This window comes from Neolamprologus multifasciatus, chromosome 15, assembly GCF_963576455.1.
Source record: "Neolamprologus multifasciatus chromosome 15, fNeoMul1.2, whole genome shotgun sequence".
Lineage (NCBI taxonomy): Eukaryota > Metazoa > Chordata > Actinopteri > Cichliformes > Cichlidae > Neolamprologus > Neolamprologus multifasciatus.
In genome coordinates this window covers 9,852,638-9,877,084 of record NC_140453.1, presented here as the reverse complement: position 1 = coordinate 9,877,084, position 24,447 = coordinate 9,852,638, and the positions used below count along the sequence as shown (strand labels likewise).

Genomic DNA, 24,447 nt, shown 5'->3' with positions numbered 1-24,447 from the left:
TTGAGGTATAGGGTCTAGACGACTTTACTCGCTACATGTCCTGCTGTGCCGATAACCAAAATCGATGGTAACGCAGTGTGTGTGTGTGTGTGTGTGTGTGTTTCAGCATTGAGATACACAAAGACACAGAAGAAAAAAAACAGAAAATAAGACAATATCTCACCAAAGACTTACTTAAATAATTACCCATTGACTCAATACAGTGACTTGTATTATACAGGTTTTCAGTGGGCTCTAAATTTTGTTGCTAATCCAACATGAAAAACTCCCTAAATTGGCAAATCAACGGATCATAGTTATAGTAACGAACAGCAGTCGTAGTATAGTGAATTATGCACATAATACATTTGTACAGCATGTCCACAATGTAAACAAAGAACAAATAAATGTCAGTCTGATGCTCCACAACACAAGGAACATAGGGTGGCCATATTTGCCTTGCATAGCCCAGTGATCGCTCTGTTATGAAACTATTACAGAGACTCGTGAAATTGTCTTTGTAAAGGTTTAGACAAACCCTTCCCACCATCAACCAAAGTAAAATGTCTCTCGTCCCCAAGGTAGAGCCAAAGCAGAAATTTAATTGCTCCATTTCTACTGAGAATTTCAGCTTAGGAGACAATTAGAGTTAATTGGATGTAGTCGAACCGTTTTAGAAGTCTGGAAATAAATTAAGCATTTTCTTTTATTTTCTTATATTAATTTGGGAGAAGGGGGGTGGAAGTTGGGAAACAATTAATCTGCTATCAAGTCTTCAAAGAGCATGGAGGAGGTGTGTAAATGAACTCTGATCAGGAGGGAGGGTCAGTTTTCCTGTTTTGGTCGAGCTGGATTGCAGCCATTTTCAGAAACACTCTCCTCAAATTAGTACAAAAAAATAGAAAAAGAAAAAAAAAATCCTTTCACTTTTTAGACTTGTTTTACCTCAGAGTGAGACTTCACAGAACTAATGATCGATCAATGCCTCTATTGAGCGAACAAAAGAAGATAAAAGATTTCCAGCATGTTTTGTTGTTAGGTTTAGAGGATACAGAGCAGAAAGGGTATGCTCACCATTAACATCTGTATTTATGTGGAAACAGCAGTCATGTCTGCCTAATACTGCAGCTTTCATAACGTGTATTAAAAAGACAATGATGCTTTGGCTTGCTACTGTACAGAGGTGATGAATCCCTCATTTCAGCCGGGGACAGAAAAGCTGGTTAACAAGTGAGGAAGTGCATCGTGGGAATTGTATTCTCTAATGTATATGGTTATAATTATCTATGCATTACATTACAGTGAATCAGGAGTGTTCCTGTGGGAATCGTCAATAGTTACTGGCAGCTTGGCTTTATGCTTTATAATTGTTTGGGCAGAAGCTAATGGCACTTGACACTTTAAAGACTACTTTAAGTGTTCACGAGGGACAATATGTGTCTTACTAAAACCCTAAGAGCAGCTGTTTCATTTATTATTAGTATACTGTTTTGATCATATGGTAACATGTTCCATCTAACCTGCTCAGGTCATCAGGACAGGAAATAATATGTTCATAACTCTACCACTTTTATCCTAATTGAGTAATTTGGCAACTGGTTTATCACTGATAGATATTATGCTCCAAAAGACTACCATCACTTTTGGAATATACATATTTATTAACTTAGTCTGTACTCCTTAATGGGAGTATGTTTGTACACAGTGCCTGTCTGAATATTAGCACCTTTATTAAAAATGAGCTAAAGACCAATAAAACTACAAAACATCCGAAAGCTGCATCTGGTGGTCAGTGAGATATATAATTTTCCACTATTGTTGCTAAGAATGAACTCGGAAAGCCTTTCAGGTTGTTCTCAGACAAACAAGTGTCATTATTGTGATTCGGATGAAAAGAGAAATTAAGGCGAAAGAAAAGTGAGGAAAGTAAGGATCATAATGTTTCCTGACACTAGAAAATTTGGGTATAATTTTGCATGTTGCATATAAACCTTCCTTCATCCCATTTGCAATATGATCTTATGCTACAACCACAAATTGCTGTCTACAAAGAGTGTTTTTTTTAAATCAATTATCCTGATAAAAAGTCATGTAAAGCGTCATTTTCTTAGTTTAAAGCTCCTACATTCCTACATCAAAGCACATGATGACACTTCAGTTGGAAAAAAAGACTTCCCAACAAACCAACTGGAACATTATGACAAGCATGTGAACGCACAAATTAGTAATATTAATTGACCGTAGCCTTTATATCGACACAGATTATGTTAAATTAAATAGCAAATAATAAACCCCCCCCCCCCAAGGATGTTAAAAACTGTTCATACTTTACAGACATATTCAGCTATGGGCTATCAATATAATGACACTTGTTGTGTTGAGAACAAACTAAAACAAAGGTGGGCAGAGTTTCACAAGAAAAGGCAAAGCCTGTACAAAATATCACAATCTAGCGCACCATCGTCAACAAAAAGCTTTCGAAACAAACTGAATGATATTGTATAGTTGCTGAGGTCTTCATATTAGGGGTGTCGGTTTGCATTAAAGGGCGTATTACATTGCATTCATTGTGTTTAACTTCATTCTTAAATATAGCTTATCGTTATCACGTGCAGGTTTCACAGTACGTTTAGTTGCCAATAGATGTGCATGAGGACAAAGAGAAGCGAGGGACAAGTTTAGCCTCTAAAAGCAAAAAGGACCGACAGAGTGAGCTGATACAATACTCATTATTACCACATTATTCATAGCTGCTCAGTGCAAACTCTCAGTGAACTCTGATCACCAGCCAACCACCGTCCTTCTGCAAGCACCAAGTTGACCGAACCACTGAGCTGATGAAGCTTCTACGAGGTAAATATAGAATGAAGAAATGGAGAATCTTAGTGTAACAAGTACCACTGTCTTCGATGGTCAATACAAGAATATGTCTAACAGTTCTCCCTCCCCCAACCCCACATGTCCAGTGCAATTTCACACAATATACAGTACACATATTATATGCAGACCAGTTAGAGACTATTGCTTTAACAGCTTGCGATGAGAAAACGTGAGAGAAGGAAATAAAAACATGTGGCTACGTGGCTGTACAGTTCTTGAGGACATTTATATTATCACATTTCCATTTTGAGATGAAAATAAGATAAGAAACAAATTCACAGAACCTTCAGGTGATATAGAGCAACGGGTCTCTGGTTATAACAAGACCTCGGCTGCCTGATTTCTGTACACAACATCTTTATATACATAATCGTGATCCCCTGTCAATCAGACTGATAATTGCCCACCTTTTAAAACTATTTCAAGTCCCTTTTACCTTTAAGTTTAGTTTTGTTTAAAAGTGTTAAAATGACTCCAAGCTTCATCCTTCCACTGTCAGTTGGCACCACCTTTATTTATTGATTTATTTTTTTTAATGGGCTGTCCCTCGCCTCGGATTGGGTGATGCAGCTGCACGTCAAACACCCGGCCCGGGTGTCAAGCCTTGGCTTCCAGCATCTCGAGGAATAGTTTGTGCATGGGGACTTTGCCCTGCATTTTGATGCTGTAGAAGTGCTGAACGGCCTTGGTGGCAGTCTGACGGAGCAGAGGCAGGGTCATGAGCAGCTTGCCTGCCCGCCGGGGGTCCTCTGGGTGCTGGGAACCCTCAAAATCCTGCAGGGCCTCATGTAGAGAATCCTGGAGCCTTTGGACAGCCTCGATATTCTCTATGTGCATGGAGTCTGGAGCGAGAAGAAGAAAGTCGGAATGACAAAAATGCTTAAGACAAATCAGATGTTTCATATCTACATTGACAACAACTGCATGTTTTGCAGCTGCATCATCTGGTTTTAAACTCAGTAGCTTGTATATGCAAACGTGCAATTTTGCTTCTTAGTGCTTAATGACGCTCCTTAAATAAATGACTATGCATGGCTGGGAGTCTCGGGAGACATAGGAAGAGAGGGAAGTACAGTAGGTATATATAAATATACAGCAGGAGAGGGAAAAAAAGATTCATTTCTTTTGGTATCATGGACCACATACATCCCCCCTGCTAATGAATTCAGATGGCTGCATTACTAGGATATCATTCAGCTGAATGATGGTGGCAGATGGGCTTCATTTCCATAAGAAAGAGCAGTTGGCCCCCTTATGTATAGGCTCTAAAATAAAACCAGTTGAGACTTATTAAAAACTGCTCTCTACGTATAAGTCTACATGTTGGAGGAAAAAAAAAGAGAGGAAAGAAAAAAACAGGCTTGTCCTCCGAAGGACGAGCTGACAGCGAGCCTTTTAATGGACAAGCACTGGTTTGCTTTCAGCCAATTTCACTGCACTGACATACTGTGTCAGGTCTAATCTGTGTATGCATCATATCCACAATTCATTAACTCACAGATAAAGCCGTGCACGACGCAAATGCGAATTCAATACAGTATTATAATCAAATCTCACAGACTGAGATAAACTCGTCCTACCCTGGTAGTAATACGGAGTAGCGCTAAAGAGAAGGCAAACACGGCTGCTGATTGAAGTGTAAGTGAATGAGATCAGCTCCGCTATGTGTCATGAAAGTTGTGGCGTGAAGTAAGACCGTGTATGAACATGTAAATGAGGCAGAAAAAAGGGAAAGTACAAGGCTAATTATGTTCCTAACTGACTGATTAAGTCTCTTTTACCAGTCGCCTTCTGTGTAAATTGCATTTCTATCTTGGGAAATTAACTAGGCTATGTGGACCGCACATGTGTTCCAGCACTCTTCATTTGAAACCTTCATGTTAATGCTGATCTGATCCTCATTAGGCTGCACGATCATGTGTGCGCGCGCGCTCAGATGTGAGAAAGATAGTGGAAAATAAGCAATATGTTTTTAAATGGGTGCACGCGTAAAGCATGAGTGTGTGTGCGTGTGTTTGTGTGTGTTTAAGGAGGCTGGGGCTGGGGGAGGAATGCAAAACTAACTTTGAAGAAACAATTTCCATGTAATCCGTCAGCAGCCTGGCGTCAATCCCGTCGATACTTTGCTAATTACAAAATCAATGGCCATGAATTTCCACAGCTGTCACACCCAGAGGACCACTGGAGCCGAAGCTCACCGAGACTGTGTTCAAACGAGCCGAAGTTGCCCCCTCGCCCTTCCAGAGCAACCCCTCTGAACCCTAGCCTTCCTCTCTCTCTCACACGTCTTCCTTATACCTTTACCTCCCTGTCTTTCCATCCCCTCCCCTCCTATTTATCCCCAACTTTCCCATGGAGTGTTTGTCATCAGGAGACTAAAGCTCTGGGCTCAGCATTTTTCATTTTTTTCAGTCAGGCAGGAGAAAAGACTCCTAACAGGCATTGATTAGCGGGGGACAGGCCCAGCCTCATGAAAAGCAAACTGTCAATACGGGCGCAGCATCTTCACACTGGAACAAACGAGGCCCGTCGCTCCCCGACGCTCATTCCACTCCACTTAACACATTTTATTGACAGCCCCTGTTTTTCTAATGAAATGCTAAATATATCTCCCTCGGCTGTGGCGCGCTGGCAGCTACTGTTATGGAGATGGAGAGAATGAGAGCGCAATGTGACAGTCACACACACACACACGTGCACATGTATCTGCACACAAATTAAAATATAGGTACACACACAGACACTGACACAAAGTTAAATTAAAAAAAAAAATCTTGATCTTGACCTTTATGTCCTCTCTTATCGGGGATCTTTCATTGTGGGGGTGATGGTGCCACAAGATACCGATAACCACTCGACATTTTTTATCCCCGTGTTTTATTTCTTTGTTTGTTTAATTAAATGCCAACTGCCAGGCTTTACTTGAGATTTTATATAAAGATGTACCTTCCTGTCTATGTCATTACTGCGGAGAAAATAAAGGCTATTTGGCAAAAGTGACTAATCGGTTTTCGATTACTTGATTACAGTACTTTCATTTACTTTAATTTTATTTCTTTAGCGATAAATCACAGTCGCCTCAAGGTGCTTTATGTCTGAAGGAAAAGAGCCTCCAGAGAAAACCACAACAATCAGATGATCCCTGTAAAGCAGTTGGCGACAGTGGGAAAGAAAAACTCACTTTTAACAGGAAGAAACCTCTGGCAGAGCCAGGCTCGGGGAGGGGCAGCCATCTGCCGTGACAGGGTAGTAGTCAACGCAAGTATGCCACTGAGCCACTACTATCTCTGGGAGTTTTAAATAGATGATTTTTGGAAAACTTAAACTCTCTGGAAGCCAAATACAATAAACAGAACTCGGTTTAGGATGTAATCCCATCATTTTGACTTGCATTCAGCAACACAATCCTGCTCTGCCTACTTATTGATGCACTATAAAGTTTATGAAGATCCAAACCCACTACTCATCCAACGTTTCTATGAATTTGAGCCTACAATATTTGTGCTGTTCACAAATTCATAGATTAGGATTGTGAATTTAAGTCTAACAGGTGAATGGAAGATTACCTGAGTTAGAGAGTGCAATGGCTTTGAGCGTAACAAACTCCTCCTTCTCCATGCGCAGCTTCTTGTAGCGTCGGACCAATGGCAAGATGGCAACATGAAGGTCCAGTAGGCCTGAGATCCTCGCCTGCTCCTCATCTACCACGTAGTCCTCCGCATACATTATCTCATCCTCGCAGGGCAGTGAGCGAAACACAATGCTCAGCACCAGGATCTCCATCCAGGCACTCTGCAATAGACTCATCTGGTCTGCCAGCGAGAGTGTGGAAAAGCCTGCAGGAGTATAAAGAAAAGATATGTCACATTTGAACATTTTCTAGGTACTGCTGAGCCCTCACACAGAACAACCATGTGACATAGTAAGAGGGCAGCCTATTAACCCCCCTGCTCAATTGTTGCCTTTTTCAGTCCTCTGTGTGCTTTATGGGCTATGTACAATTGCTGCACAATCCTCAAAGAAGTCCGACTTGAAACAGAGACCGACTGCTGTATGCAGTGGCTTTCAGGGAGCACTATAAATCAGTCAGGAGCAGAGGCCTTTGAAACATGAGCCAGGGCTGCCTCAGCCATCAACTCAGTCCTTCTGCAACCCACTGCATAAGCACATGAGACCCTGCTTAGTGAGGACAAATCCAGACTTAACACTGATTATATCGTATCATTGTCAGAGTAAGGACGGGTGAATAGACATTCACTTCTTCTTTACAACAACTTCAAAGTTAATTCTGTCATTTAAAACAGACTAAATTAATGTACTGAAATTCCAACTGAGGAAATAGGAAGGAGAAAAAAAGAAGATCATGTGGATTTATAATTAGACTTCACCATTTTATAGTTTTCGCATTTTCTAAGAGACTTTTGTGGGATTCTTCCATCCTTTTCATAAAAGGGTAAAGAAAAACCTTTCAAACAGCATTCAAAACACTTCTGAATCAAAAAAAACCCTTCTGTTTGCATCAAAAAGACCATCTGATAATTTTTTTCTTTTAAAGGAAGCAAGTGAAAGTACCTTTTATCTATAGTATAAGATATAGCCTACAGGTTTATAATACTTATATAAATAAAACATTTACTACAACAAGAAACTCTAATAGTACATGCCCATGTCACGGTACTTTCTGACCCGTTTTTGCTGTTGGCCATTAAATTAAAATGATCAATGCTTTATAAATTGTAGCCCCATAAATGCACAAATTGGGTCATTTCAGCCCACTGCCAGGTGGTTGCTATGCAACATGATGATAATATATCATGTGTAATTCCACTTTTGTGGATATAAAGGAGATGTTAATGTTGGGAATTGAAAACAATAGGAGGATTTCATGAGGTATTGTGGATTGTTGTACATTCAAGGCTAAAAAGGTCATTTTAGTCATTTGTAATATGGTTCTCATGGAACCTGAAGGTATCATAACATATTATACATAACTTAAGTTTTGTGGATGTGTTATTGTTGTATAACTAAAACTATAAAATCCTTTTATAAGTTGCTGCAGCTTCAGAAATGCTAATATCAAGTCATTTTAACCTGTTGTTAGCTGGTTGCTAGGCAATATGATGACATCAGAATATCTGATATAGATAACAACCTTCAGGTGTATCAGATGAGCCTGCGTACCAAGTTTGGTAGCAAAAACATATGGACAGACATACACAGATTTGCGTATCATAGTAAAATGTCTTTTTTCCTGTGCATGCACAATCATTCCCTGTATATGAACATGGTGTCTCACTCTAATCCTGTTCCTGCCTATCACATTGTTCATATTCTTTGTTGGCATCAACTTTCAACTCACCCTTTCTGGCTGTGGACTCTGAACTGGTATTTATTGGTTAGTTCATTCACAGGAATTTTGAGCCATCATGATTAAGAAACTGGATCTGTTCTGTAGCTGTGGTGTAGTTCTCCCAACAACATTTACCATCATGTATCACAAGTGTATTAATGTGCTGATTTTCAGTGTGTGAGAATTTGTTTAGAGTTTTGCAACAGGAGAAATCAGGTCCGTATATATACTGAATAACATAATCACTGGGATTGGGATGGAATTATGAAGGGGAATGCTTTAAATGCAGCAATGTTAAGATCCCAAAAAAAAAGCACACATGCAGGCTTCTTCCTGTGTTGTTCAACCTTTTGAACGTGGTGTGGCAATTCATCCAAATCTCGAGGTCGACCCATCAACTTTCACCTCTAACATTCACACACACACCACATCAAATACTTGAAAGGACCTCAATGGCCACAATACCTTTCACTACTCTATGGTGAATAGGAAGGTGATTGGGGGATATTGACCAGGGCCTTGAACTCACCACGCTGCTTACTTAAATCTTGAAACTTGTATGGATCGGAATCGGACAGGTTGACTTAAAAGGGGTCCTCCCGATGTTTCTTATCAAGCAAATAGAGGAACGGCGGGAAGCGAGAGAATGAAGCAGAGAGAAAAGAGTGCTGGGGGTGTCATTGATTAGTAGATTGTAATCAGTCCACCAAATGCGAAAGGGTATCGATCCAAGCCTCAGATCTGACAAACAGACATTTGATGGAGGACATCCGGTACATGTTTAGTGGGGGGAAGAGAGGACCACAGGATCACTGAATGTAGATATCAATGCTGTGTCAGGAATTCATGAGTTTACTCCAGATTCCCCAAAGACACTTCTGCAAGAGAAATGAAAGGCCTAAATTTGGTGATACTTATTTAGAATAGTGAGGCAGGACAAAATAAGTCTGACAGTTAGAAAAAAGTAGCATAGTTACATACAGAAACAATTGGTTTAAATAACTGTAAAGCAAGAACACTTCAGGCTAAAAATCATGCTTATTAGCTCCATTTAATGTAGCATACCTTTAATATACTGCCTCAACATAAAACCACCAATTGTGCAGAATGCCCTCCCTTTGTGATGCCAAAAGCTTGCTTATCATGGGTATCCTGTAGTGTCAGGTATCAGGACATTGGCAACAAATGCTTTGAGTCTTGAGAGCTGCTGGGAGTGGCCTTCGTGAACCTTGGCTCTTTTTCCATGTGGGACAGATGCTCAACTGGACTTTGTAGTCCAGATAAAGTTTTGAGCTCTTTGTAAAATTCCTCCAGCTGCTCCTGTGCAATTTTGGAACTTGTGACATGTCAAAGTAACATCTGCATGGAGGCCAGGACTAAAGGTTTTCCCAGCAGAACATTGCACTGTGCTTTTCATTTTGTGACTCATTGGTGAAGACATGCATACATTTCTCTTATTTTCCCCCAGCACTCCTGGCCCCCTTTTTCTTTTCTCTGTTTTTAAACACTCAATTTACTGAAGCAATTTAGTGACTTCCTGGTTTCCCTGGGGTTAGCCTGGAGGTGGAAGTGCGTCGCCTGGAGGTGGCTGAGTTAAGTGTCACTGTGGAGGGTGAATCCCCCTGATGAAATATCAATATTTCACCCTAGTGATTTGATGCTGTTTGACCAAACATGACACAATACTGAGCAAACCAGGCGATGTCAGCATCTCTGTGTTTGCAGTCTCTCTGCATGGAGATGAAGAACATGAACAGCGACGCTGTTCTGCTAAACTACAGGGTTTTAGAGTATTTATGGTTTACTTGTTAGCTGAATAAATCAAAATCCTTAACTTTACATCCTATAGGCTTTATCGTTATGCGTCTTCATAGTGTAGTGACATTTGCTTCACAAACAAAAGGTTGCTGGTTCCATTCCAGTTGAGACAGAAATCCCCTTTAGGGTTGCATCAGGAACAAAAAGCTCAATTAAACATGGGGAGCTATCAGCTGTGGTGACCCTTGTGAACAAAGAAGCACCCGAAAGTAAGTTTAGGTAAAATTATTTTAAACTTAAAGTGATTTCTTTAAATGATTTTAAAGAAATCTAGACTATTGGAAAATGCCTAAAAGACACTTTGAATAAAAAAAATTTCAGTGCAAGAGTGCAAATTACTACTTATAGGGCTCAATGAAGCCTAATTTTTGGAGGTTACAGTTCACTTTACTTCAATTCAATTTTATTTATATAGTGGAAAAAAACAACGACCATCATCTCAAGGCGCTTTATGTAGGACGACCCTACAATAATTAATCAAAAACCCAACAATCAGATAAAGTGCTATGAGCAAGCTCTTGGCGACAGTGGGAAAGAAAAAAAAACCCTTTTAACAAGAAGAAACCTCCGACAGATCCAGGGTCAGGGAGAGGCAGCCGTCTGTCATGACTGTTTGGGGGTGAGGGGAGGGCGACACGACAAAAGATATTATTAATCTCTGGCTCTTTTCCAAAGCATAAGTAATAATTAAATGCAGAGTGGTGTATAAACACATAGTAAGTAAAAAAAAAGTGAGTGAAGAAGAAACAGCAGCCTACAGCATAACTATGGGAGGATATAGGGTCACCTGATCCACCTCTAACAAATGCTTTATCAAAAAGGAAAATTATGACACTAATCTATACAATCTAATCTAATCTATAGCATAGAGGGTCGCTGGAAAAAAAACTGTAAAAAAAAAAGTATTTAAGACTGAATACATGTAAATAAATGCCTAAAACTCAGAAGTTACTGCTAACTCTTTTAAGCTAAGTTTTGCTAACGAGGTCTTTTACCTCTTCACTCTGTGCATTATTGCCAAAATTAGGAACACCCTGTCTCAGATACTAGAAGAACTAGTCCAAACATTTTTCATTTCCAGGCTGAACTCCTTGTTACAAAAATGCCACAGCAAGTATACCAACAGGGACTGGAAAGAGACACATTCTCTACTTTTATGACTAAGCTTGACAATTTTCTTTTTGATAATTAAACTGGCTCAGTGACCCTGAAAACGCCGTGCATTTATCTGCCACTACTGCATGCCATTAAATTTGAATCTTCTCTCTCCTCCAGCTTGTGCTTTGTACTCTCTCTTTGCACCTCTCTGCACAAGCTACACATTTATGATCTGTAGTTACGAGCCCAACTAACCTGCTCAGTGTTTATAGTGTGTTATTGCTCTGCACTCATCTCTTCTCTCGCCACTCCCCACAGCTGACTGAGGCAGATGGCTGCCCCTCCCCGTCCCCCTAGTTCTGTCTGAGGTTTCTTCCTGTTAAAAGGGAGCTTTTTTCTTCCCATTGCCAAGTGCGTGGCTACAGGGAATAGTAAGGTTTGTAACACTGCAAAATTTTGATCCAACTATGTAAACTGCTGTTTTTTTTAGTGATCAAATAAATTTTAATGCTAATAGTTACAAAAAGATTTACTAAGCTGACAAAATGTAATCAAAATTAATATTTTTAGCCATAAAGAAAGAGACAGTAAGTTATATAACAAAATGCATTGAGCATTAAAATAAATAGGGACTGTTTTTTTGCTAACTTTAAAATCAAAATCAGAAGTATTTTTGTTACTTCTACATTTATCACACTGTTCACTGTTTTATAACCATGTTGTGCTCTGCAAACTGTGAGGCAGTTTTTGTAGTAATGCATTGACCTGCTGGGGCAGGCTGTTGTTGTGTGTGTGTGTGTGTGTGTGTGTGGAGAGGGGTGTTGCCATTTCACTAAACACATTACAATACTGTAACACTGTAAAAAACCCTTATTTAGCCAATGCAGCATGTTAGTCAGCAATATGTCTATTTCTTTAAAGGTCCCCAGGTCCCCAAAAAAGAACTGTTTGGCAGGGTTCTGGTAATGCAACAAAAAAATACAGGTGCGTGTAAGATAACTGAGGCCCTGCTCAGTACAGTGAGGAGACTGAGTGGTTGGCAGTGAAGCTTGAAGCTGTCATTGAGAGCGAGGTCTAAAACAGACAGCAGTTCACTCTCTATTCATTTAGTATCATTACAGGCCTCCTAAGAGCCCTAATGGGCCTAATAAAAAGACAGAGGTAATAATGAGACTTGAGGGCCCTATATGAGCAGGAGGAGTAGGAGAGGGAGAGCCAGGGGAACAGGAGAACAAGGAAGCCAGAGAGTGTGTGTGAAAGATATTATGGCAGAGGGTGCGCGGGACAGAAACAGAGAAAAAGAAAGGAAAAAGAACGAGCATTAGATAAAGTGAATAGAGGGCGCTGTACGCTGTTGACTTGAATGTAGTCTACGCTTTGTGAGGTGGTCTGTGTGTGTGTGGTTACAAATCAAGGGCCACAATAACATGTCTCCTATCATGTTCTTGAAGCCAAAATGTGTGTTTTTGGTTTTATTTTTAAAAACTTCAATATTTTTAATTGGCTCCTTTGCACACAAAAAACCCTAAACCAAACTAAACTGTGAGGATTAAAAATTCATCCAATTACTTCTTTCCAGCTGTAAAACACAAATATTCAAGCCTTCACAATGAACACATGTACCACAAAACCTAAGGAGTATTACATGTTTCTTCCCAGCTCTCCACATGTGGATGCTGAAGGACTTTCACATTAATGGAGCGATCTGCGCTAATGACTCCTATTACCTCATCGTTAAGGCCATTTGCGCAGTGGGCTATGAGTGTAATGGAGGGAGTGGACTGTTAAACTGTAGGGACCCCTTTTGTCTTAATCGTTACTTGGTGACACTTTGACCCAGTGGCCGCGGGTAAAATGTCTCCAAAGTGTCACGTGCTGCCTTTAATAACTCTGACAGATCTGGATTTAGATCTTCACACCATACAAGATCAATACTTTATATATATACATATATATACACAAATGTAATGAGAAAAAGGCAGTGGAAAAACATTACAGTAAAATTCATTGCAGGCCCCATGGGGCTCATTTGACTGTAGTTACCCTATTTGGCTTTTTTGTGAAAAATACACCTGAATTAGATTTTTTCCCTTGTTCACAAGATGTTGAATGGAAAAGAGGTCAGGAGCAAAAAAAAAAACAAAAAAACAAAATACTGTGCATTTGGGTCAGGGAAGCTCCTTTTGTTCCTGTTAACGCTTGTTTCTCGATGTAAACTCGAGAGTGGTGAGACAGCATGTCTCAAACCCCAGCAACCCTCCATTGGCTAATCGCTTAATCAGGCTTCTCTTTTCCTAAACATTCATCTAAAGTTCAAAGGGCTGGTTTGGGCTCAGCTCATTTTGGCCCACATTAAATTGTGAAGTCCAAACAGATGATGTAAGCTTTCCCCAACAGGTAACTTCCTTCATGTTACTCCACTATGCAATCGATGCTGTTTTCAGATGGTTGCCCACTTGGCTGACTGTGGATGAAGTGGCTAGGTGCCCCACTAGTGGAACACAGCATACATTTGAGAATCACTGGTCTACAGCATATTGACACATAATGTGGAGGAGTTGTCTCCTAATGTCATTCTCCATTCCTGAACTTTTCTTACCGCTAAGGCCTCAATCACACAGGCCTGTCGACCACCATCTGGCAAACACAGGTCATAAGGTTGCCAGGTAAGGTCCCTAGTTAGTTGCCAGGGTTGTCAGTAGTTTGCATGGAAGTTGCCAATTTATCTGCAAATACTTGCAGACATCTCTCTGAGCTTTAGTTAAACTTAAAAAAGTACAACGCAAACCAGAAATAAAAAATATTTACCATTAGAGTAAATTGTCCTGCATCAGCCATTACATTTCAAAAGCGGCAACTTTTACTTTGAAGGCAAACAACAAAATTACATATAAGTGTCATTATTTATTAAACAAAGCCAAAATGCAAAATAAATACGCCCCATGATTCAGTAGTTAGTAGAACCGGCTTTAGTGACAATAACTTGAAGTAACTGTTTTCTGTATGACTTCATCAAATCATTGTAACCTTCGTTACGGCACTGATTTAGCCCATTGAGGTTTGTTTATGTCAAGCTCTCTTAAGGTATTTCAATGAGATTGAGGTCTGGACTTTGACTGGGCTATTGCAACACCTTTTCCCTTTTCCACCCGTGAATAAGCTTTCTCACTGGAGTTCAATTTAAAAAAAACCAACAAAACTTTAACTCTTACCAGACTGATGTGCAAGAACATTGGGCTCAAATTGTGGTCATAAATATTTTGTACTACTGAGTTTTGTAACCTTGTAAACCAAAATATCTAAAAATTTTATGTTTGTGCATTCATAGATGAGAATTTGTGTGTGTGTGTGTGTAAAAAATATTTGTGTTTGTAAAAATATTTACACAAGTTACAGTTTTTTTGTTAAGGTCTGCTTACAGATACAAAACAAAAAACTATGTGTAAAGCTCTGCGCTCAAGCTTCCTGGCTGTGTGCGAGTTTCAACTTACAAGTACGAATTTTGATCCGTTTTTTCGTCCTTTTAGCTGATTGGTCAATGTCATCTCAATCACAAATTTAACAATCCAATCAGAGAACAGATGGGTTTGGCTGTTGGAGTGGCGGTTTCCATATAAAAGTTTCAGATATTTTGGTTTACAAGGTTACAAAACTCACTTCACAACTACGCGTTTGATTTACAAGTACAAAATATTTATGACCACAATTTGAGCCCATACATTCCTGATATCTTTGCTCCTTGGCATTACATTAACACACATCTGAATACCGCAGACCAGCAAACTGCCAAAACCTCAGCTTTCACAGAGGTGCTCACCCTCGCTGATGATCAATTAATTAACTTGATTGATCTTTCTATTTCCTACAGAAGCAGTAAGGATGTACTTTGTTTACACACTTCTACATCTTTTGAGTTTTTGTCAAATAAATAATGACACGGGTTACATGTCATATGCATTTCCTTTGAGGCTTTATTTACTTAATTTTAAACAGATAATTTTTATTATGTCCTGTAAAGCCACAAAATTAAAAGAGGATGTACTTTCTTTTTCCCATGACCGTATTTGCCATCGTCCTATACAGTGTTGGTCAAGTTACTTGAAAAAAGTAATCAGTAACTTTACTGATTACTTTCCCCAAAAAAGTAATCCCATTACTTTACTGATTACTTATTTTCAAAAGTAATTAATTACTTAGTTACCTAGTTACTTAGTTACTTTTTAAAAACACGATTTACAACCTGAATAGGTGATAAAGCGATAGATCTTTCAGCCCAATTCTACTTTTTTATATAATCCATCATACAAAATGTAATCAATGGAAAAGTCCCTTTTTAAAACTTTTTTTATTAGTTTTAACCTTTTAACTTTATGCATCAAGCAAAAATGTAATTATACGCAACATTCTCTGACTGGAAGAAATTTGTTTAATATTTAAACTTATTTTCTGCACATTCCAGCACATAAAATATATATTTTTTGTGTTTACACTCACTCTTTCAAATAGATGCAAGTAAAACACAGCAGAAATTAAATAAAGTCAAAGACTTGCGGTCGTGTTGCTCTATTTTCACCTGTAAAGCAGGCGGAGGTTTACCCTGGTGCAGGTGTGCTGCAGCGGTCAGTGGAAGAATCCGCGAGTTTCTCTGTGAGTTTCCCATTACGTTGTAGTGCACTCGGTGCTTGCTCGGAAGTTTAGGGGGTTTTTTTCGCTGTAAAAAGAAGTTTTCTTCCCACGCACAACAGACACTAATATTTTTGTTACTTTTTATGGAATCAAACTTAAAGTAAGGTCAGTACTTCCACGCTTTAAACGCTGCACGCTCATACTCTCTCCCGCACTCGATATATTATCCATTGTTGATCCGCACACAGCTGTTGCCACAAACGTCGCACTTGCTTACGTCACTGTCATGAGACATTCTCGCAAAAAAAAAAATCACGGTTTTAGTAACGCAGTAACGCAGCGTTCCTACGGGAAAGTAACGGTAATCTAATTACCGTTTTTGCAATAGTAATCCCTTACTTTACTCGTTACTTGAAAAAAGTAATCGGATTACAGTAACGCATTACAAGTAACGTGTTACTGCCCATCTCTGGTCCTATAACTACTCTGGGCCACTGCTCAGCAAACGATTCATAGTCTTGCTTTAAGTGTGGACGACGAGTCAGTGAATGGGACAAATAGGACAGCACTGTGCCAGCCCAAAAGGAGACAGAGAGAAAAAAACTCCATTGTTTTGGCAAAAAAATCATTTTTTATTTACTCTGAATAAATTCATTTTTGTTTTTACGACTAATTAATTCTGTTTAAGCAAGCACGAGACCTTTTTTAGTTCCTTACTCTGACGTAAGGATTTGCTTTTTCTTGTTATCACCTTGAAATAAATGCACAACAAAAGACAACTGAAGATAAAATTTGTGTCTTGACTCCTGCCATATATTTTAATTAATTAGGAACCCCTTTAAGAAATGCATCAGTGAAGAATATTACTAGCTTTAATTGAATAATAATTGAATTGACAACACGTGTGTCTTTTACATGCTTTATGTAACCAGATCAATGGCTTGCATATTCTTTGAAACCAGCCAGTGCTCCTTATGAACACGCGGAGGTCCAAAGTGTCTCCTTCAGCCGATAAAGATGAGAAGAACGGAAGATCTAAGAACATTTGCATAGCAAGTCTTATTTAAGAATTCATCAACAAGGAGAAGGGAAATCCATCAGTATTTCCCTAAATAAATCAATTTCACCACAGGCCCTGTGTAGTCTCCTTAAGTAAGTAAGAGGATTGCTTTCTTTAAGTCTGGGATTGAAATGGAATACATTGACATAGGGGCGGGTCCCCCCCACAGACTCTCCCACCCCAGTCCACCCCACCCCAGTCAAATCAAAGGTTTCAGCTGCTCTTTATTGATTAGATTTTAGAATATGGGACTAGCTTCTCCCTTAGGTGCAGATGAGTAGCAGATGTTAATTATCCTGTGTGTGTGCATGCGTATGAACGGGAGGGGGTGGCGTGTTATGTACAGCAGTCGGTGAAGTACTCCAGTAATCTCACACTGTAACATTTCAGCAAATCAAAGAGCAAATGGGAGCAGTTTCTCCTCCGCTTTACTAACTGCACAAGACCACACGTGAACCTCAACTTAATAGATGGCCTGTATAAAAAGCACCTATGTCTGAAATTTCACATTAAGACAAGTGTTTGGAAAACCAGAGCCCTGATGACAGGTTCAGTCAAGAGCAGTCACATGTTTCTACCTGGGATATGTTTGGCCCAGCCAATGATGACCACCAGCTCGCGGTCAGCCAAGTCACAAAGCGTTGTCAGAGCCTTGATGTCTCCGTCCGGCATGGTGGGGTCAGGCATGGCATAGATCTTCTCTGGCTCCACCACCAGCAGATGAGAGACGATCTTTGTCACTAAGAGGGGGAAGAGACAGAGAGAGAGGTAGAGAGAAGGACGGAGGGCGTGAAGGAATATAAATGTACTGTGGTGTGTGACAGTTTAAGGCAACAGTGTTTGCCTAAAATATGATCATATTGTGCCACATGAATCTCATCTTTGGATGTAGATAACAATGCTCTCGCCATATTCCTCAAGGGGATTCATTTCACAGCTTAATGTCCCATCATATTAACTAATAAAGTTAATGCTTTTTGTAATGCTCAATTAATACACACATTTTTACTGAGGGAGATTTTAAATTAAAAAAAGAAAAAAGCAACAAAAAAGCGACTCACGTGGTTTTTTGGCTGGAGGGGGGAGGGTGAGGCCGAGGTAGGCGCCGTTTTCGGCATCCAACCGCCGCTTGTACTTCTGACGCCCCCCTCTCACTCGATCCAGACGCACACCTGCAAAAAAAATAATTAAAAATATCACGTATGTATAAGATAAACCAAAGCCACTCTGACGAATCCACAAAACTTAATGATTACGTAGCAAAATAAAATAAAAGGGAACTTTTCACTTGTTATGTTTGGAAGTAGGCGTTGCTGCTGACTTTCTCACTTTCTTTTTATATGCTTAATTTTTGAAAGTTACATTCAATTATAACGACCTATTTTATGGCATCGTATTTGCTACCATAACCACAGCTTATTATAAAACTGTAGCCTATTTATTGGGGGGAAACTTGACCTGTTTTGCTGTGTCATCAGACTCTCACAAGCATTTCAGGGTTTTTAATTTTCTACCCTGTATATGACAAATACTATATAACCATTCTTCATATAATATACAGTACAAAAATTAGGGTAACAGCATTTTTCTGTCATTTATCTACATAAACAGTTTCATTCCTTTATTTTTAACCTTACAACCATCAAGCAGGATGTCTGAGTGGAAGTTTAAGCATTCACATGCAGGATTATCTTCAAAGCCATCACAGAGGATGCGGGCTGGATGCACCTTGTCTCCTGAATTGATACGTTTGCATTAAAAGTTGTTTGAGCACTGAGGGAGAGCAAACAGATTTTACATGGTCAAGTGGAATTAAGTCGTGTGAGATTTCCCAGTGACTCATATAAATTCCTTTGATTCCCCTGGAAACAAAAGAATCCGATTAGGATGGTCTTTCAATTTCCTGACACCGACTATCCACTAACCTAATTACCCACCGTGCCCAGAGGGAGCTCATTCTTCCCAGCAAACACAGTGAGATCATTTTATGCCTGGCAGATTGAAGCTAAATCGAGAGCCCCTCTCCTAACACAGCTTTCCATTTGTACGCCTTAAAGTAATCAATAAGGCTTGCAAATAGACTTCTTGTTCTTTGAACACATGTGGATGCGGTTTTAATTAGTCAGTTAGGCAGGCAGGAGCTGGGTTTGCGATAGATGGAGCTTTAGTGGTTGTTTTTAGCATTACTCTTGGTTAAGTTAAATTTAAAATGATAAATTGGGCTTCAGGAAACTGTGTGCATGTACTCCAGATATTAAATCAGTTCAGGAGCCTCTCTCTCTCTATTTAATGGTACACAGAGGCCTAATATAGGGTTATGCAGTTAGTTAAGCCTTTCACAATAATAAGCTTGTTTAATGCATAAATATATTAAGAAGGTACCAAAACCGAATTCATGCAGCATGTTCTTGTCAGGCTAACTGACAGTGAATTGTTGCTGCTTTTGCCCCTAACATTATCAAGACACACACACACTGACACACACACACCAGTTTCCTTGCCGTGGGCTGCTAGGTCGTGTAGCTACGACAAGCGACAAGTGACCAAACAGCCAGAGTTAGAATTCCAAGATCCGCGGGGGCTGTTTGAACTCGAACATCCAACTGGCCCATAATTAATAGACGCTGACAAGAATTAAGAGCTCAGCGCTAACCAGTTTCAGTTTACAGCTTAGCGGCGCTCCAAACAGCAGAGACCCGAGGCAGGAGGGCAGGGACAACGACAAGGGAAAAAAACAAGGGTTAGATAAGGCTGAAGAGTGGGAGGGTTGGAAAATCAAACAGAACAATCTGCTGTGCTTGGGTGAATATATCTGTTTCCTGATGGTTTCTTCTTTCTCAGTTTGTACATCCTCTCTCTGTCGGCCCTGCCTGTCCCAATGACCACCTGATCTCACCAGTGCGGGATTATCTCCTCCCCATGTGATATGGAACAGTACTGAGAATATGACCACAACAAGACAGCTGAATGAGGCCCCTGGAAGAGGGCCGGAGAGGGCGCGAGAGGGGCCATGTGTGTCATCGTCAGCACCGCATTCCTAACCTCAGGCCCAAAACCACATCGGCCTCCGCGCTTCAAGACAATGCGGGTCCAGACGAGAGCCTCTGACATGGGTTGGGGGCAGCGGGGGCCAGGCGGGCCCACAGATCATCTTAAAGGCATCCAGATCCTTTTTTATGGTTGCTGGCCTTTCATAAAGTGTGACAGGCAAAGTATGGATGCATGGGTGAGGTTATGGGGTAAAAGAAATGTGTGTGCTGGATAATATGAATTCACATACTACAGCACGCTCGTAACTTTGTGCTGACTGCGAGAAAGACGGGCTGAGATACTCGGCTGAAAGTCTATTCTTGCTATGTGAGTGTGTTTGTGTGTGTTTGTGTGCGTGCACATGTGTGTGGCAAGACGATGAGGCATATTTACATTGGAGCAATCTTTACAGCCACCTGATCTGTTTTGCTTTCACATACACAACATTTATTGACTTGTTAAAACGTTAAGGCAAATTCCTTATTAAAGTGACAGTGTTTCGCTTCATGCGCTGGCGGCGTGTGCGCCGGGAGTGTGCTGCGGATTATTTTGTTCTGCTATGTGTTTATTATTTGCACATAAAATCGACAGATATCTATTTCACCATAGCAGCTGCCAAAATATTCATTTTAAGCCCACAATGAAAAAAAATGACAAAAAAAATTACACAGTAAGTAAAACGGCCCTTTAAGTCCACCTTAAAACACAAACATCCAGTTAAGTATGTGATTAAATTTTCTGCCTAAACCCCCATCCAAATTGTCTAAATCCACATTCTTCGCAATGAGGTCAAAAACATCGGTCTATATGCTGAAAAACACCCACGTCAGCAGTGTCTTCAGTGTAAAACTGAAGCCAGAAAAACAAAAATACACAAAGGAAGACAGAAGGTTGAGCAAAAACAAAAAAAAAAGTGTCCAAAAAAACCATTCATGATATAAGTGAGATTCATTCTTCTGGTACAAAAAGATGCTCTACAGAGCAGCTGTCATCACTGAAAGGTGCATGTGTCTCATATCGAGACTGTGTGTTACTATGTGAACATGTGCTCGTGTGTACATGCGTATTTAAGCTTCTCACTCTCAACTATTTTCAGCCTTTCACCTGTCAGAGGCGCTTCTTTCGAGAGAATGTGTCAGAATTGGCTGGCTGGCTAACGCTGCCAAAGGGAGATTAGGAGCTCCCTATTTTAGCTGGGAAAAATCAGAGGGATGCGGCGTGCAGCCCCCTCCGACGCGGCCTGCTCACCCTTTGCAAAGCGCAGCCGCTCTGCCCTTCCAGGGCTGCCTCTCAACATCTGATCTGGAAAGTCAGAAAGAGCTACAGTAAAGGCTGTCATCGGGTTTTTTTCTTAAGTCTGGGTGGGCTGAAAATAAGAAGGGAAAGGCGAAGAAAAGACGACACAAAAAGTTGAAGGGAACTGAATTGGGTTGGGTATTAACATGGCGCACCATCTGCTGCAACCCCCTCCCGGTGGCCTGGCAATGCTGGCACTGCTTAACCGTAACTGCCATGACACTTGTATCACTCTTTATCATGTTTTACACTTACATAAATCTGAGCCAGCGTGTCCACAAAGGGGTATTATTTTGTCTCGCAGTGCCGCCCTAACCACAGATGCAGCTCTAATAAAAAACATCTGCAGAGCTCGAGAAGGGCCGAGATCATTCATGAAGTTGAAGCTGGTGTAGTGGACAAAATAAAATGTTTTCAAAAAGCTAGAACGGTGTCAGTGACAAGCACGGGACCTCAAGGAGCGATTCTGAGCCCCTTGTCAGGGGTGATATACATTTTAACATGTGTGTCGGGAAGCGAGTACATGTATAGAAGGGTTGTTATGAGGTCAGCGCTTCGCTAAATCCTCTTCTTCGGAGGAACACGTGTTAGTCTCCGTGTCTGATCTATCACCTGCCAGACAGTGAGGACAGGCCAGTGCAGAGCCTCTGGGTGGGCGCTGACTTTCAGCTGCATTCTGCCAGCTACTCTGACACCCTAAAAAGCAAACAAGCCCCCACACATGTGCTGTTAGATAGACAAGTTTACGGTACAAGAAAAAACAAGTGGCAAGAAGGGAGGGGTCCTTCTCACTTACAGTTTAAATACTTCGAATGGTGCAGACCAACACACGCTAAAAATTTTGGTTCTGAAGATGCCCACAGAGTATAGACTTTGGGTATATCTTTATTATGGTGATGTAATCTTAGCATATAGATTGGTTTCTGATTTAAGCCTATTGATTTGGAAGGGACCTGACAGTCTGTGATATTGGATATGGCTTTACTAATCTTTTGTGTATGTGGCCGGAGGAAAATAAGGCTGTAACATTACCCTGGTAGCCACGTTCGCTCAGGAAAGACTGCTGATCCCTATCTGTGGTTAGGAGAGGGCGAGACAGCGGTGTAGGTTGCCAAAATAGTCTGGCAGCTTGTGTTCACCCACCACATTACAGCGATGTCAGAAAATCCCCGCATGCAAAGAATAAACCACAGAAACACCGAGCTAACATCACCGAACTAGAACCCACCAGTAGAGACTAAAAGACCAAACTGTAAGCGCCTTTTATGCTCAGACCTGCTTCTTCCAGGACAGACACTCAGTGGGTATAAGGCGATATGCTTCTGTTCCAGCGGGACTTGGTTTTTGAACACGATAATTTGTTAACATGATGATCGGACACCTGTTCAAGGACCAACATAGATACCCATGCTTACTGGCACAAAAAGAAAAAAAGAATCCATCTCTCTTCTTCAGCAGGATGTGACTCAAAGCGGAAATTGAAAAATGCACACGTGGTAGATTCTTGCATCATTTAACACCGTACAGTAATGCTATGGGATATTAGCGCCGCTATTAGCTGGGTGCACTGACTCCTGGCAGTTGTGACTGACACCATACCTTCCGTGAGTTGTAATTACGTGAGAGTTTTTCCACTGACCTGTGACCTTTCATCAGTCTCAGCTGGACATTTGAGAGGTCAGTGAATGAGGCCGGCTTCCTCGAACAGCTGCCCTTCGCTGCCGTCCACCCGGCTCATCCAGGTGCTCGGCTGTGACATAGCAGTAAAGCCGAACCAGGAGAGAGGCCTGTCATCTATATTATTTCTTCGATTTTCTTGGAAAAATAATAATCTGTTACATCGTAAACAGACATCTTAGCTCAACATACCCTTAAGCATAATCCATAAATTCCATTTGCATTATGTTGGCACTGGCCACAGCTAGAATACCTGATTTATTTAGACCCCTATCACACCTGAAGCCACCAAACCAAGTTCGAAGAAGTAAAGTCAGCTGATTAGTGGCAGGTGGCGCACAGCAGAAGGGTTTTCCCCACCCACTAATGGGGCTCAAAATCCCTGGCAGCTACCCTTTAAAAGTCAGGATGGCATGACTGGTACGAGGAAGAGAAATACTGGAAACTTCTAGAGCAACTCATCACAATACAATACAAAACTCTCACAGCACCCCGAGGGAGGCGTTTTTTAGGAAGCCACTGCCAACGTGAGGGAAATTTGCAATGGGAACAAATGAATAACTTGGGGAAAAAAGTGAAACTTACAATATCCAGTTTATGTATTTATCAATGTTTACCTGTTAATAGCTGAAGATTATAATAGTTAAAATAGAAACGTATCTGGACACATTTTATTAATTAAAAAGTTAAAATGGTTTCATTTCAAAGGAAAGAAGTAAAAAAAACACATGCCTGCTTAATATTGACAAGGATGAAATTTGCTCAAATGTGTAAACCTTCAACATAAAACCATTTTTCTGTTTGGACACCACAATCATGAGTTTACACCTAAAAAAATCTGTTTTTAAGCTGGAAAAGCTTTCAGTTCATCCACATCAGAGAGTCAGTCAGCTATTTTTTTATGTCAAAGATCAAGGTTTACTGCGATCTCACAAAACATATTTGGGCCAAACTGATTAGGTCTGGCTTAGATATGGATATAAAATACAAGTTAGCTGGTTTCTGGTTTCTCTGTAAGTATTGTATTTAGGTCTGGACTGTGGAGGCATCACTACAGTTGTGGGTGTCTTCAAAATATCCCTTCAGTAGACGCTCAAACATTCGTCTTTGTTGGTTTAAAAGATTTGCGTTTTAAATCTGAGTCTGGATAATTGTGAAGATAATAGAAACCTTCTTTATTAAGCTAAACCTTTAACTCTACACTTCCTTATTCTTTTCAGTGTATCAATCTCCTGTTTGTGGAATGTGCTGTTGTCTTTAAGTCCTCTGGATTCGTTCCACGCTGCATTAGATATTATTAATCTCTGGCTTTCTTCCACAGTGTATCTTTTGTCCTGTCTCCCTCCCCTTAGCTCAAACCAGTTGCAGCAGAGTCCGCAGGTTTCTAACTGTTAAAAGGGAGTTTTTCCTCCCTGTCACCGAGTGCTTGCTCATAGGGAGTCGTCTGATTGTTGGGATTTTATCTGTATTATTGTAGGATCTTTATTTTACAGTGAAGCGCCTTGAGGTGACAGTTGTTGTGGTTTGGTGCTATGTAAATAAAATAGAATAGAACTGAATTGAATCTATGAAATAATCCTTGCTAGTGTTTCCTAGATTTTACCCACAATGTCAATCTGCTGCTCGTAGTTCA

The 24,447-nt window shown here is 40.4% G+C and overlaps 1 protein-coding gene across 2 annotated transcripts in view; it reads right to left on the bottom strand.

The window, feature by feature from the left end:
• The window catches only part of LOC146501569 (steroid hormone receptor ERR2-like), a 75,641-nt gene continuing 51,194 nt past the window's right edge, over positions 1-24,447 (bottom strand). For both annotated transcript variants that reach the window (XM_085133153.1, XM_085133152.1), the window contains 4 exons: positions 17,873-17,983; positions 17,390-17,551; positions 6,426-6,695; positions 1-3,701 (listed from right to left, as the gene is read on the bottom strand). In XM_085133153.1, coding sequence (XP_084989279.1) covers positions 3,457-3,701; positions 6,426-6,695; positions 17,390-17,551; positions 17,873-17,983 — 788 coding nt within the window. In that variant the 3' untranslated portion in view covers positions 1-3,456. The remainder of the gene's footprint in view (positions 3,702-6,425; positions 6,696-17,389; positions 17,552-17,872; positions 17,984-24,447) is intronic.